Source organism: Diceros bicornis, chromosome 1, assembly GCF_020826845.1.
Source record: "Diceros bicornis minor isolate mBicDic1 chromosome 1, mDicBic1.mat.cur, whole genome shotgun sequence".
NCBI classification, from domain to species: Eukaryota; Metazoa; Chordata; class Mammalia; order Perissodactyla; family Rhinocerotidae; genus Diceros; species Diceros bicornis.
In genome coordinates, this window is record NC_080740.1 from 53,853,898 (window position 1) to 53,869,952 (window position 16,055).

General features: G+C 38.2%; 1 protein-coding gene across 1 annotated transcript in view; it reads left to right on the forward strand.

The window, feature by feature from the left end:
* The window catches only part of DDX46 (DEAD-box helicase 46), a 69,759-nt gene that overhangs the window by 46,234 nt on the left and 7,470 nt on the right, over positions 1-16,055 (forward strand). The window contains exons 16-21 of the mRNA XM_058540489.1: positions 5,446-5,639; positions 7,347-7,484; positions 7,770-7,919; positions 11,083-11,256; positions 12,615-12,833; positions 13,419-13,563. Of these exons, the coding sequence (XP_058396472.1) occupies positions 5,446-5,639; positions 7,347-7,484; positions 7,770-7,919; positions 11,083-11,256; positions 12,615-12,833; positions 13,419-13,563 (1,020 nt within the window). The remainder of the gene's footprint in view (positions 1-5,445; positions 5,640-7,346; positions 7,485-7,769; positions 7,920-11,082; positions 11,257-12,614; positions 12,834-13,418; positions 13,564-16,055) is intronic.

Below are 16,055 nucleotides of genomic sequence, written 5' to 3' on the forward strand. Positions count from 1 at the left end.
GTCTATCCTTGAGAATGTTCCATGTGCACTTGAGAACAATGTGTATTCTGCTGTTTTGGGATTGAATGTTCTATGTATATCTATTAAGTCCATCTGGTCTTGTTTTTCATTTAATTCCAGTATTTCCTTGTTGACTTTCTGTCTCGATGATCTATCCATTGATGTAAGTGGGATATTAAGGTTCCCTACTATTATTGTGTTGTCGTTAATATCTCCTTTGAGGTTTGTTAATAGTTGCTTTATGTATTTTGGTGCTCCTCTGTTGGGTGCATATATATTTATAAGTGTATATTTATAAGTGTTATTTCTTCTTGGTGGAGTGTCCCTTTTATCATTATATATTGCCCCTCTTTGTCTCTCATTGCCTGTTTTATCTTGAAGTCTGCTTTTTCTGATACAAGTATGGCAACACCTACTTTCTTTTGTTTGCCATTAGCTTGGAGTGTCATCTTCCATCCCTTCATTCTGAGCCTGTGTTTGTCTTTAGAGCTGAGATATGTTTCCTGGAGGCAGCATATTGTTGGGTCTTGTTTTTTAATCCATCCAGCCACTTTGTGTCTTTTTTTTTTTTTTTGGGAGGAAGATGAGCCCTGAGCTAACATCCATGCCAATCCTCCTCTTTTTGCTGAGGAAGACCGGTTCTGAGCTGACATCTATTGCCAATCCTCCTCCTTTTTTTCCCTTTTTCTCCCCAAAGCCCCAGTAGATAGTTGTATGTCATAGTTGCACATCCTTCTAGTTGCTGTATGTGGGACGCTGCCTCAGCATGGCCGGACAAGCGGTGTGTCGGTGCATGCCCGGGATCCGAACCCAGGCTGCCAGCAGCGGAGTGCGTGCACCCAACTGCTAAGCCACAGGGCCGGCCCCAGCCACTTTGTGTCTTTTGGGGAATTCAATCCATTTATTGATTGTGATTTAATATATGAGTGATTATTGATTTATGAGGGCTTAATGCTGTGCAATTGGCTTTTTTCATTCAGCATAATGACTTTGAGATCCATTCAGGTTGTTGCATTGTTCATTTCTTTTTATTGCTGAGTAATATTTGTGTGGATATACCACTCTTTGTATGTCTCTTCATCTATTGAAGGATATTTGGGTTGTTTCCAGTTTTTTACAATTATGAATAGAGCTGCTATTAAATAATCAAGCACAGGTGTTTGTGTGAACATGAGTTTTATTTCCCTAAGCTAGATAGGCAGGAATGGGATGGCTGAGTCATATGGTAGGTGAATTTAGGTATGGTTTTCTTTGTATTCTACTTGGGGTTCACTGAACTTCTAGAATCTGTAAATTTATGTCTTGCATCTAATTTGTGAAATTCTTGGTTGTTATTTCTTCATTTGTTTTCTTGCCCTATTGTCTCTCTTTTCCGGGGGCTCCACTTGTGTGTATGTTCAACGTTTTGATACTATCTCACATATCACTGATGCTTTGTTCAGTGTTTGTTTTTCAACCTTTTTTTCCCTTAGATCATTTCTTTGACTTTGTCTTCAAGTTCAGGATTTTTTCTGCCATCTCTTATCTGCTATTAAGCCCATCTAGTTAATTTTTAAATTCAATTATTTTTTTAGTTCTAGAATTTCCAGTTGATTCTCTTTCATATTTTCTTGTTTCTTTAATTAGATTTCCTAGCCATTCATTATGAGCATTTAAAAAATTTTTCCTTGATCACAGTTGTGACAGTTACTTTAAAATCTTTGACTATTAATGATAACATCTTGGTCATCTGAAGTCAGTTTCTGTTGATTGTCTTTTCTTTTGATTTTGTTTTATATTTTCTGTTTCTTTGTATGTCTAATAATTTTAGTTTGTATACTGGCCTTTGTGAGTGAATCATACATTGTGGAGTCTGAATTGTGTTATGTTTTCTTTTATATATATATATATTTTTTTTTTTAATTAGGGGCTGAACTTGGCTGGACCCATTTTAAATACAGTCTTTGTTGTAATGGGCGGCATCTGAAATCTATATTAATTTCTTTTAGCTGTTGCTAGGCTGCTCGAATTCTGCCCAGTGCACGTGTAGTTTAGGGATCAGAAATTTGGGCGTTGTTTTTATGTGCAGTTGAGCGTGCCCACTCTGTTGTTCTTTCCTGGATTTATCCCGTGATTTTCTGGTCCTGAGTTTGTCCTGAACTCTTTCTTCTGTTTTTTCTTGTTAGTAAAACTGTGCTTCTATTTAAGTTTTGACTTCCCTACCTGGGCTGCCCAGGGTCTGCCTCCAAACAAAAAGTTCGAAATAAATAAATAAAATCCTGTGAACTCAACCAGTGCCATTACATTCTTCTAAGTGTCAACTCTGGGCCAGCCCCGTGGCTTAGTGGTTAAGTGCGTGCGCTCTGCTACTGGCGGCCCGGGTTCGGATCCCAGGTGCGCACCGACGCACCGCTTCTCCGGCCATGCTGGGGCCGCGTCCCACATACAGCAACTAGAAGGATGTGCAGCTATGACATACAACTATCCACTGGGGCTTTGGGGGAAAAATAAATAAATAAATAAAATTATAAGTGTCAACTCCCTTCCAGTTTCTGCCTGCTCTTAATCACTCTCTGGTGCCTTCAGGTAGTTGTTCTTTATGTTTTGTCCAGAATTTATAGTTGTTATCTGCAGGAGGGTTGGTCCAATAAGAGCTTCTCCTATGTTGATGGAAATGTGTGTGTGTTTTTTTTTTTTTTAAGATTTTTATTATTTATTTATTTATTTTCCCCCCGAAGCCCCAGTAGATAGTTGTATGTCATAGCTGCACATCCTCCTAGTTGCTGTATGTGGGATGAGGCCTCAGCATGGCTGGAGAAGTGGTGCGTTGGTGCGCGCCCAGGATCCAAACCTAGGCCGCCAGCAGCAGAGCACGCACGCCTAACCACCAAGCCACGGGGCCAGCCCAAAATGTGTTTTTTATATAAGTAAGGAACTTTTTCCCTGTAACCCCCTGTTTGTATTTCTTTTATCTCTTTAGTCAGAATTGCGTCACATGCTTATGCCTAAATCATTCATAGGCAAAGGGAACGCCTAATGATTCTTAAAGTGTTGTCCTAGGACCCCTAAGGGTCTCTGAGACTTTCAGGGGGTTCATGAGGTCAGAAGCATTTCATAGTAACCCTACCCTGTTACTTGCCTCTTTGACTCTTACTTTCTCATGGGTCTTGAGTATAGTTTTCTAGAGGCTGCATGGCATGTTACATTGCAACAGATTGAATGCAGAAGATATGAGACTCCAACTATCTTCTATTAAGCCAGACATTAAAGAGATTTGCAAAAATGTAAAGTGTCTTAATAAATTTATTGTTTTGGAAAAGTTATTTTTCGTAAAAATATGTTTTTAATTTTAACATGCAATTGCTTTATTGCTATTTTTAAACAAGTTAATAAGTATTTTAAAATATCCTCAGTTCTAGTTTCTCTCTTTTTTTTTTTTTTTTTGTGAGGAAGACCAGCCCTGAGTTAACATCCATGCTAATCCTCCTCTTTTTGCTGAGGAAGACTGGCTCTGAGCTAACATCTATTGCCAGTCCTCCTTTTTTTCCCCAAAGCCCAAGTAGATAGTTGTATGTCGTAGTTGCACATCCTTCTAGTTGCTGTATGTGGGACGCGGCTGCCCCATGACTGGAGAAGCTGTGCGTTGGTGCATGCCTGGGCTCCGAACCCGGGCCGCCAGTAGCGGAGCGTGCGCACTTAAGCGCTAAGCCACGGGGCCGCCCATCAGTTCTAGTTTCTAATACATTAAATACGGATAGAGATGACCCATGTAAACTAAAGCTCTCTGGGTCTGATCCTTAATAATTTTAAGAGTGTAAAGGCAATCTGAGCCCAGAAGGTTGGAGTCGGGCTGATTTACACTAATCATGATTCATGTCCTGAGACTGAGAATTAGGCTCATCTCCAGTTTGATATATGTGACCCTGTGTTCGGTGGATATGTGAACATTGAGGTTAGGTTAAAAAGGAAGAGGGTGGGCCGGCCCCGTTGCTTAGTGGTTAAGTGCGCGTGCTCTGCTACTGGCGGCCTGGGTTTAGATCTGGGTGCGCACCAACGCACCGCTTGTCCAGCCATGCTAAGGCAGTGTCCCACATACAGCAACTAGCAGGATGTGCAACTACAACATACAATTATCTACTGGGGCTTTGGGGAGAAAAAGGGGAAAAAAAAAAAAGGAGGAGGATTGGCACTAGATGTTAGCTCAGGGCCGGTCTTCCTCAGCAAAAAAGAGGAGGATTGACATGGATGTTAGCTCGGGGCTGATCTTACACACACACACACACACACACACACACACACACGCACACACACACGCGCACACACACACACACACACACACGAAGGTTAATGGTTGCTGGGCAGCCATCCCATATGCTCAGTTAGTGTATTATATTCAATTCCATGGAGTAAAACGTGCCGTTGGGTTAATAGTCAAGATGCCTCATTCTAAAGTAAAAGTTTTGATATCTTTTAGTTATAAACTTAATTTATGTTGATATTGATTCCATTAATTTTTCTTACGAGATTTTTGAGTACAGGGTTGGATCCTAGTTTCTTTGATATAAGATCCAAATACTTTCTTTAATTCAGTCTTTGAAAAGTACGTTTAAAATTTTGGGTAATAATATAGATTAATATTGATAAATATGTAAACACTAAATATTCTGTGTATGTTAAACTCAGGTTTTATGTGAAATCCTAGAATATTTCCTGCTTAAAAATAAGTTTCAAGGTTTGAGATTTGTCCCATGCCCGTCTCTAATTACTAGAGATTCCTGGGTACCCCATCATGGACTCAGCATGGCCGGAGAAGCGGTCGCGCCCGGGATCTGAACCCGGGCCGCCAGTAGCAGAGCACGCGCACTTAACTGCTAAGCCACAGGGCCGGCCCCATGACCTGGGCATTTTGTAATAAAACATTTTGGTATTTACCAGTATGCCTCAAACTTTAGTGTGCATGTGTAATCACCGAAGGATCTTATTAAAATGCAGAATTGATTTAGTAGTTTGGAGTAGGATCTGAGATTCTGCATTTCTAACAAGCTCCCATGGGATGCTGCTTCTGTTCCTTGTTCAAAACTGAATAGCAAGGCTCTATAACCTGCAGGAGAAGGAGAAAGATGTGAATCCTATCAATATAGGCTGAATGTACCTGCCTTTTCTCATTTTGTCCCTCAAACGGGTAGTGATTCTGATATTGGGCTTCTGTAATTATAAGCTTTATATACAAGAAAGATGGCAAAACAAGGGCAGATTTGGAAGATTCATATATAGGTTAATAGCAGGAACCTTTGATCTTGCCCTTAAATTTCCTTAGTGTTTTATTTCTGTATCGTAGTTGTTGGACAATATAAGTTGGATTTATTCTTTACTCCACGTTTAACTTCTTTTTCTGAGTATCATAGGCAGTGGAAAACTTGATTTGAACATGTGGTTTTACAACTCTTCTCTTTAATTTACTTGCAGGCATTGATCAATATGACAGAGATAGCATCATAAATGACTTTAAGAATGGGACCTGCAAACTTCTCGTGGCTACCTCTGTTGCTGCCCGAGGTCTAGATGTGAAACATCTGATTCTTGTAGTAAATTACAGCTGCCCTAACCATTATGAGGATTATGTGCACCGAGCAGGACGGACTGGAAGAGCAGGCAACAAAGTAAAAAGAATTTTTCTAAAACAACTTTTAAAAAAGTTTTTTTAAAGTTGATTTCTATTATATTAAAATATAGGTGTTTCTTTAGGATTTTAAGGAGTAGATAATAGGAGTTATGGGGACATTTTGAAAATCCTCAATCATCAGAGAATGGAGAATAGTTGATGTTCATCATTTATATACATATACGTGTCTGAGTATTGTTAAAATTATCAGATACCTAGCTGTTCTCTTTAGGCAGATAGTGTTAACTGTTTATGTTAACCTTTTAGGTTTGTTTTTTCCTGCCTAAAAATTTTTATATACCTATATATATACACATGCATATAGTTTGGGATCTTTCATTACTTTTTAAAAAAATATGGGATCATAAAATACATTCATACCCACACCTATCACCCCTGTTCCTTCCTCTCCCTTCCTCCCCAACACACAATTGTATTACTAGCCTTTTTGATTCACCTGTATTCTGGTAAGTATATAGGTCTAAGTTACTCTTTTTTTTTCCTTTTTTATAATTTTATTTATTTATTTTTCCCCCAAAGCCCCAGTAGATAGTTGTATGTCACAGTTGCACATCCTTCTAGTTGCTGTATGTGGGACGCGGCCTCAGCATGGCCGGAGAAGCAGTGCGTCGGTGCGCACCCGGGATCAGAACCCGGGCCGCCAGCAGCAGAGCGCGCGCACTTAACCGCTGAGCCACGGGGCCGGCCCTAAGTTACTCTTTTTGAAGGCAGCGGAATATTCTGTTCTTGGAAGCATTGATGATAATATATTTGATATTCCAACCCTGGACTTTTCTGCATTCTGAAGCAATAATAATATTAATAGCAGTAGGTTTTTTTTATGGAGTACTTATTAAGTGCCAGGCACTGTTCTAAGTCATCCTCTCAACTTCCCTTTGAGGTGGATGTTACCCCAATCAATAGATGAGAAAAGTTGAGGCACATAGATGAGAAAAGTTGAGGCACATAGAAATTATGTTACTTTCCCAAGATTCCTGAAACAAAATATTAAACCATATTTTAAAATTTATACACTGGTAGGGGCAGAGTATTTTGTGAAGAAGGTACTCTGATTGTGATTTGCTGTTCCTCTGCTTCCAACTCCAGTCTTTCTCTTGCCTGAATCAAAAAGCTACTGGGGACATGTGAAGCCTTAGGCTTTAGAGAATCCCAGAGAGATGATGTAGCTGACTACTTTTTTGCGTTTAAAAACACATTATATATACATACATATATACACAGACACACATACATGTTTTTATATCTTTTATTGGTCTTAAAAAAATATGGAAAGCTACATCCTAGGAATTTAATACGGTTTAGCTGGGGTAGAATGGCACAGTAGGTAGTGGAGGAAGGGAATGAAAGCAAAAAAAGGAAAAATAAAATACTATATTAAAGAAAGTTAATACCTATGATAACACAATTGTGCATTTATGTAAAATCACATATATTTCTATTTATGCGTAGAGAAATTAAAAATTTTATGGTTTTACTTATTTTATTTTTAAATATTAAACTTAAATATTTCACTTTGAACCATTGAAGAATTTAGTAGGACTTTTTTTATGGTCTTTAAAATTCTTTGGTGATGAAGTCAGTCTTAAGAGGATTTGTTAGGTGGTTCACATTTTATCTTATTTGTGATCTAAGTAGGCTTTATCTTGTTAATGTCTAATAGTTCCACTTGTTCATCGTTCATTAGGGTTATGCATATACTTTTATCACAGAAGATCAAGCTCGCTATGCTGGTGACATAATTAAAGCTCTTGAATTGTCAGGGACTGCCGTGCCTCCTGATCTAGAGAAACTTTGGAGTGATTTCAAAGATCAACAGAAAGCTGTGAGTTTTTTGGCTCCTGTTATTTTTATGTAAATCATCATTGTGTTCTAAACCTTGAATATTTACTGCTTATAAATCTTGATAGGATTATTTTCATTTATCTCTTTAGACATGAGGGGAAAAGGAGTGAAAAAATCCTCCCTTTTGCTTTAACTTAGTATTTTATGTAGTCATGCTAGATGAAGTGTTTTTGTTAAATGGGCATACACCACCGTGAAAAATATTTAATTGCCGTAAATTTGTGAACATTAAAGTTTTTTACTATATTTTGTTTTTCCTTGAAAGGAAGGGAAAATAATTAAAAAGAGTAGTGGGTTCTCTGGTAAGGGATTCAAGTTTGATGAAACGGAACAAGCTTTGGCTAATGAGAGGAAGAAGTTACAAAAAGCAGCTCTTGGTCTACAAGATTCAGATGATGAGGATGCTGCCGTTGACGTAAGTATTGTTCTAAGCCTCATTCTCGCCAGTTGAAGCAGTTATTCCTTTTGTACTGGAGGTCTTGCCATATGCTTGTTGAGATAGCCAATTACTGGAAACCTTTTTGGTGTGTACCCTTCCCAACCTTTTTCTTTGTCTGTGTGTATGTGTATATATATATTCATATATGCTCATATTTATGTATTTTCATGAAAATGAGATCATAATGCTTTATAACCTTTACAACAACAGTCTTATGTTGAAATTTTCCCATCTTAGTAAAGTTACTCTTACATTTTTCTTGATGGCTACATAATATTTTATTACATGGATCTTCCACAGTTTAATGACGTGGACCCTTATTTTTGAATACATGGGTTGTTTTTATATATTTATCATTTGGAATATACTTTAATTCATAGTAAAGTGTATTCCAATAGTAAAGTATATTCCATAGTAAACTATACTTCATTGCTCATCCTTGTACATTTAAACTTAGCACATTCATCAGATTAAGTCTTGAGGATGAGCGTATAAATGGAATTGCTAGGCCAAAGGGTATATCTAATTTGTCTTAAAACATTGTCAGATTGTCCTCCAGCAAGATGAGTATACCAATTTGCGGTCACCATAGTTGCATGTGAGAATTCCTGGCTCCACATATCTTTAACAACATTCATACTCATATTGTTTTTTATCTTTTGAAATTGAATTGTTATAGAACATCCTTATTAATAATAGTCAACATTTATTGATTGCTACTAATTGCCATGCACTGTGCCAAATGCTTTACAGGGATTATTTCATTTACTTCCTCACAATAACCATATGAAGTAGATACTCAGAGTATTTCCATTTTATAATCGAGACTGAAGCTTAGAAAGAAGTAATGACCTTTTCATATTTACATAGCTATTATGATGAAGAGCTGGGACCTATACCCATTTCATTCTTACTTCAAAGCCCATATTCTTAGCTTATGGCATTATCTGTGACCCAGCAAAGAGGGACCCTGAGGACTCAGCTAGTTTAGGGTTTCACAGAGTATCCTTTGGAACCAAAACCCCAGGAGCTTCAGCTTTAGAAGAGGATGTTTTCATTATAAAATAAATTTGGAAAATCTGCCTAATGTATACCACTAGTATTAGCATATCAAAGGATGTGAAAAGTTCTTAATTAGAGAAGCTTGTTTGACTTTGTTTAACCCAGAAATCCTCACATATATTTAATCTTTGATTATAGAAGATTTTTTTATATACCCTATTAAAAATTAGCTCAGAACACAATTTTGGAAATTTAATTGATCTTGAATTTAATCTGATCTTGTCATTTGAGAAAATTGAGGACCTGGAAAAAAGTATTTGGTCCATGACCGTACTAGCTGTTAAGCACAGCCAGGACCAGAACCCAGGTTTCCTATTAACCCTAGGCCATTTCCTTCTAGTATACCTTACTGGCTTAAAATTCAGTTGTCGGTAAGTTGTCAGTTATGGTGTAACAAATCAATCCAAAACGTAGTAGGTTAAAACAGTAAACATTTATTATCTCACAGTTTCTGAGGGTCAGGAAATGAGGAGCAGTTTAGCCAGGTAGTTCTGGCTTAGAGTCTCGTGAGGTTGCATGAGGCTGCAGTCATCTGAAGGCTTGACTGATGCAGGACCGTCTTCTTCCAAGATGGCTTGCTCACTTTGATGTTGGCAGGATGCCTCCTTTCTTTCCTAGTCTGCCTGCGAGTCCTTACAGCATGGCAGCTGGCTTTCCCCAGAGCCAGTGATCTGGAAGAGAGAGCAGAAGAAGCCTTACTGCCTTTTGTGACTGGTCTCTGAAGTCACACACAGGCACTTCCACTTTATCTGTTAGAAGCAAGTCGCTAAGTCCAGCCCACACTCAAGGAGGGGCTCCACCTCTTGAAGGGAAGAGTTTTAAAGAATTTGTGGCCTTGTTTTAAATCACCTCAGTTTTTTTGTTACCTGAACATTTTTTCAAATCTCATAATGAAATGTTGATTGTTTCTCTGGTTATTAAAATAATATATAATTTTTGGTAAAAATTAGAACAGTACTGAAGTGAATAAAGTCAAAAGTAAAGTTACCCCTATCAACTAGCAGCATACACATTTCCCATTCCTGATTTTATGCATTTGTTTTAGATTTTAATGCTATATATGCCGTTTAATTTAAAACAGTTCTGCTTAGTTAAATGTTAAGTTTAAAAGTAGTTGATAACTAAAACCCCTTATTAGATCACAAATATTTTAAAAATCTAAGCTATTTCTATTTCAGTGAAAGGGCTTTCTAAATTAACCTAACTAATTTAAACCCTGAAACAAACTTTTCTCTGCATTTGCGATTTGGAAGATAAAGCCTTATTAGCCTAATCTGAGTGTATGAAAAGATTTGCATTTCTTTAGTTGGCAATGTCAGTAGTCATTTTTGGGCAAAAGGCATCTTTAAAGGAAATGCAAATAGTTTATAAGGTAGATGTGGCTAACCTGAGGATTACGTAGTGGCAGTAGGACTCATGTAACTCCTGGAGAGCTGTGGTTTTCTGCATTGCTCTTGCTTTGATGGAGAAACCAACCTTCATTTCTTTCCTTTCTTGCTTCAAAGGAATAAAACAGTAAAGCCTGCTGTTCTGAGTCTGTTACCCAGTTTTTTAGGCAAATCCAGTTGCATTTTAGGAGTTGGGAAGAATTTTGGGAGCCCTGCATTAGGAACATGTTGTATCATTCCCCCTGCAAATCATTGACTGTTTTGTCAGTTGTCCACTGGCCTGAGTTATTGCCCTTCTTCCAGCCTCTTTCATTTCAATGTAATTTGGCCTCAAGGCCTGAGCCCTAGAGCAACCTAGCTGCATCATATTGGCTGCTTTATCTTGACAGCACATGTTTCTCATTTGCTTAACTGGGATGTATTTTCTGGGCCACTCAGGAGTCTGTTTTAAGTGGTTCATGCAGCGTTGTATCTCTATTTTCTATTTTCACCATAGACAACTGATTTTTTAAAATGAAATGTCTCACCCTTAAGAATAGCTTGTCTATTTTCCTATTGATCTGTGTGGTTGTATTAACACGAATTTAACTGTCTGATTCTAGTCTTTTGGTAGAAATAGTCTTTATTAGGTATACCTAAATTGGTATTTTTAATCTGATTTTTACTAATCCTTTTTTTTTCTTGTTTAGATTGATGAGCAGATTGAAAGCATGTTTAATTCAAAGAAGAGAGTGAAGGATATGGCTGCTCCTGGAACATCTAGTGTACCTGCTCCAACTGCAGGAAATGCTGAGAAATTAGAAATTGCTAAGAGATTGGCTCTTAGAATCAATGCTCAGAAGAATTTGGGCATTGAATCTCAGGTATTAAGTAATTTGTTCCGAGTCTTAGTCAATACTTTTTACAAGTTCTTTGATTTAAATGCTTTTCAGGAATTATGTTGGCACAAGTGAACAAGTTGTCCCAGACATTGAGTTAGTGCGAGTTTAACATTATTCTGAATACAAAATTCTTTGATTATTGCATTTGGATGGTTTCTCTAGTGTGGTTAACTGCGGTCTTAGTGCCTATTCTGGAAGGCCTATTAGGCATGTTAGTCATGGATAGTGTTATAAAGTAGTATTTTGATTGATCTTACCAAAATCTTAAAGAAGTTTTTTTCTCTCTTGATCTGTTTTTATTGGGTGGGTTGTTGGGCACACAAACAATTCCTTGGAAATACAAATATCCTGTTACATGACTCAAACTAATATAGGTTTTAACAGTGGGAAAATGGGTTAAATATTTCACATGCCATCTTTCTCTTGGGAGCTTTTCTGTTAACTTAGTTTTTAACTGATGGTAAATTTTCATAGCATTCCCAAGAACAGTTTGTTAATTTTAACAGTGTTTTGCCGATTTTGAGAGTCTGGGGACCTGCAAGGCCCTCTGTCCAGTAGGCTGTAGAGGTTCAGGTCTGTAGTGGCCAAGCTGGGATGACCAAGTGAGAAAGTAGTGGACTGAGTCAGTGAGGCAGCCACAGTCAGGGCTCGGAGCCTCGGGTCTCTGCATCTGTTTTGTTTAGTTGTGAATTATTATGAAGTGTTTCTTGTATTAAAGCCCATGCCTCCTCTGAGAACAGGGATTACAGCACCTAGTCTGAGATTCTCTAGTATTGTTACTGCTAATAACTCTTTATTAGGGAAATCAAATAGCTGTGACTTTTCACTGTTGTTGGAAAAGCTTGAAGTATGAGTCATGTATTACCTGCAGAATTCTGTCCACGTTAGGCACATAGTAAGATGAAGTTCAGATTTTAAAAAAGGCTTTGAGTAAGTCATTTACTATAATTATTGCCTGTTGGGTTGGGCCATGGAGGGAGGAGGAGGTCAGTGGTGGTAGTGGACAAAGATTCTAATTCAGTGTAAAGTCTTAGGAGCCACAAAGCGTATAAATGATTTTAGAAATATTGTATTATATTTCATATCAAGAGTTACATCGTTATCTATGATCCAGTAGAATTTTTAATATAAAATTGAATGTTCTTTAGTTTGATCATCAAAGGGAGACATATTAAACTATCAGTTATAAATATATGCTGCAAAATTGCACATATGGGTAGAACTCTACATTAGAAAGATGCTTTTAGTCAATGACTTTCCGGAGAATAATTTCTGGTGGGGTCCCAGATCTTGTCTCTGCCCTCATTTGAGATTTGACTGTAGATCTTCTTTAACTGCAGGATGTGATGCAACAGGCCACCAATGCAATTCTCAGAGGTGGCACCATCCTGGCTCCCACTGTATCTGCAAAAACCATTGCAGAGCAACTTGCTGAAAAGATCAATGCCAAGCTCAATTATGTGCCTTTGGAGAAACAAGAAGAGGAGAGACAGGATGGTGGACAGAATGAATCTTTTAAGAGATATGAGGAAGAATTAGAGATCAATGACTTCCCACAGGCAAGTAGCAGGTTTAAACCTTTGTTATTGTGAAATAGAAGCTCTTGCTTCTTTAGAAGTGAAAATCCGTTCTTTAAAACCCATGAACAAGAGCCGGCCTGGTGGCGCAGCGGTTAAGTGCGCGTGCTCCGCTGCGGCAGCCCAGGGTTCACAGGTTCGGATGCCCTGCATGCACCCACTCACTGCTTGTCAAGCCATGCTGTGGCGCCGTCCCACATAAAGTAGAGGAAGATGGGTACAGGTGTTACCCCAGGGCCGGTCTTCCTCAGCAAAAAGAGGAGGATTGGCGTTGGATGTTAGCTCAAGGCTAGTCTTACAAAAAAAAAAAAAAAGAAAAAAAAACAACCCATGAACATTTTAATAGCTACTTTACTTTTTATCTAGATGGGGGAGACAACAATAGAAATTCCATTTTTATGAATATGTTCTAGGTACATTAGGATCTAAATGAATTTATGATGAAGGTATTAATTATAATCTTAATATGGACCATAATATGATTTAGCCAACCTATTCTTTGTCAGTACACCAAGTTTTTTTTATTCTGTTATGAAGTGATTTTTTTCCCCACCCTTTTTTTCATAGACTGCTAGGTGGAAAGTTACCTCTAAGGAAGCTCTGCAGAGAATCAGTGAATATTCTGAAGCCGCAATTACAATCAGAGGGACCTACTTCCCACCTGGCAAAGAACCCAAGGAAGGAGAGCGGAAAATTTACTTGGCAATTGAAAGTATGTACTTTTGGTTCTGTTTCATTCTTGAGTTAGATCAAGGTTGATGTAATAGACACAGAGAGAAAGTGAGGTCAGTTCTAGAGAGGACTGAAAATAAGGAACACCTGTGAGAAAAAAATAATTTCATATATCATTTGAGGTCTTTACTTAGAAGTTCAGTACATATACAAAGGTGAATGATCTGTGTTTGGAACTCTTTCAATTTTGACAATTCAGTCGCATTTGAAAATCGGTCTAAAAAGAAAACATGCACTTTAAGGACCGATCTGTTTATGCCTCTAGTAAGTAGAATATTCTCGCCAAAGTTTAGGTTAGAAAGTAAATCAACTATATTAGTCCTTGGGCCGGCCCCGTGGCTTAGCAGTTAAGTGCGCGCGCTCCGCTGCTGGCGACCCAGGTTCGGATCCCGGGCGCGCACCAACGCACCACTTTTCCGGCCATGCTGAGGCCGCGTCCCACGTACAGCAACTAGAAGGATGTGCACCTATGACGTACAACTATCTACTGGGGCTTTGGGGGAAAAATAAATAAAATTAAATTAAAAAAAAAAGACTATATTAGTCCACTTCATGAATGTTTAAGCAAATATTGCCTGTGAAATTATGCCCATAAAAGTTCATGCGTACCTTTAAAAAAAATAACAAGAAGACAATACCATAACTCTAAGGGTATAAGTAATGCATTCTCTAAGAGTGATCAGGTTTGCTTTTTAACCTTATTTCGTACATTCATGAATGAATTCACAAGGTAGTTTCCATTTTGATTTTTTTCCCCCTAATGTGTTATTCCACTGCATTGCAGGACAACTTGCGTCCCTTCATTTATATTTATCTGAACGTCTTTGTAATAGACTTTTTAAGTGTAGACTAGCCAGATCCATTTCATCTGTTTAATGAACTAAATATTTGTTGAATACTGTTGTTGGAGCTGTGGAGAGGCTTACTCCGTGTGTCTTGTAAGCCCAGAGTCTGCATACCTAGTTCTTAGATGGCTGCAAAGGAGCTGCTCCTACAATTTGTATCATGTCAGACACCAGTCTAGTACTTTGAGTCATACACATCACTCTTACAAGGAACCTTACGTGATCCCACTTCACCACTCTATAGCTTTTTACTTGCTTTGTTTTTCTTCACAGTACTCATCACGTGGAAATTATAATATACTTTCACTTGTTGTCTCCCCTACTAGAGCTCTATGAATGCAGTGACTTTGTCATCTGCTGTATTCCCAGTGCCTGGCACATGGTAGGCACTTGATGAATTTTCTGAAGAATGCATCTGATTAAGCCCTATAGGCACTTGTCTTCAGGACACAAAGTATTATTTGACAGGCATATCCATTTGAGCTTTCTAAAGCAGCAGTGTCCAGTAAAACTCTCTGTGATGGCTATGGAGCACTTGAAATATGGCCAATGTGGCTGAGAAATTTTAAATTTTATTTAATTTTTTTTTTTTTTTTTTTTTTTTGTGAGGAGATCAGCCCTGAGCTAACATCCGCCAATCCTCCTCTTTTTTTTGCTGAGGAAGACGGCCCTGGGCTAACATCGGTGCCCATCTTCCTCCACTTTATATGGGACGCCGCCACAGCATGGCTTACCAAGCAGTGCGTCGGTGCGCGCCCGGGATCCGAACCAGCGAACCCCGGGCCGCCGCAGCAGAGCGCGCGCACTTAACCGCTTGCGCCACCGGGCCGGCCCCAAATTTTATTTAATTTTTATTAATTTAAATTTAAATAGTCACATGGGTGGTGGCTACTGTATTGGATAGCTCAGCTTTAAAATTTGTTGTTGGAAAGATCAATGGAAGGTATTTAGATCCATTGATAGTATATTGTAGGGGCAGGCCTGGTGGCATAGTGGTTAAGTTCACGCGCTCTGCTTCAGCGGCCTGGGGTTTGCCGGTTCAGATCCTGGATGCAGAGCTGCTGACCGCTCATCAAGCCATGCTGAGGCAGTGTCCCACATAGAAGAACTAGAAGGACCTACAACTAGGATATATAACTATGTACTGGGGCTTTGGGGAGAAAAAAGGAAAAACAAAAAAGAAAAGAAAACAAATGTTTATGACAAAGAAAAGATGAAAGTATATTGTAAATAAGGTTTGTCACTAGTTAATTTTTTCATGTTATATTTTGGCATTCCTTTGATTTTTGTGAAGACTTTATAATTTTAAGTTCCTTACTGAAATAAATAGAAACTGAAAATAATTTAATTGTATATTAGGAATTATTTTTAGGATTTGACTCTTTTCTGGCCAAAACAAAGAGAATTTCACAGATGTGACAAAGTAAATTAGTACAGTTGTCCCTTGGTATCCACTGGGGATTGGTTCCAGGACACACACCCCCGCAGATATCAAAATCTGTAGATGCTCAAGTCCCTTATATAAAATGGCATGGTATTTGCATATAACCTACACACATCCTCCCATATACTTTATTTTTATTTATTTATTTTTTGTGTGTGAGGAAGATCAGCCCTGAGCTAACAT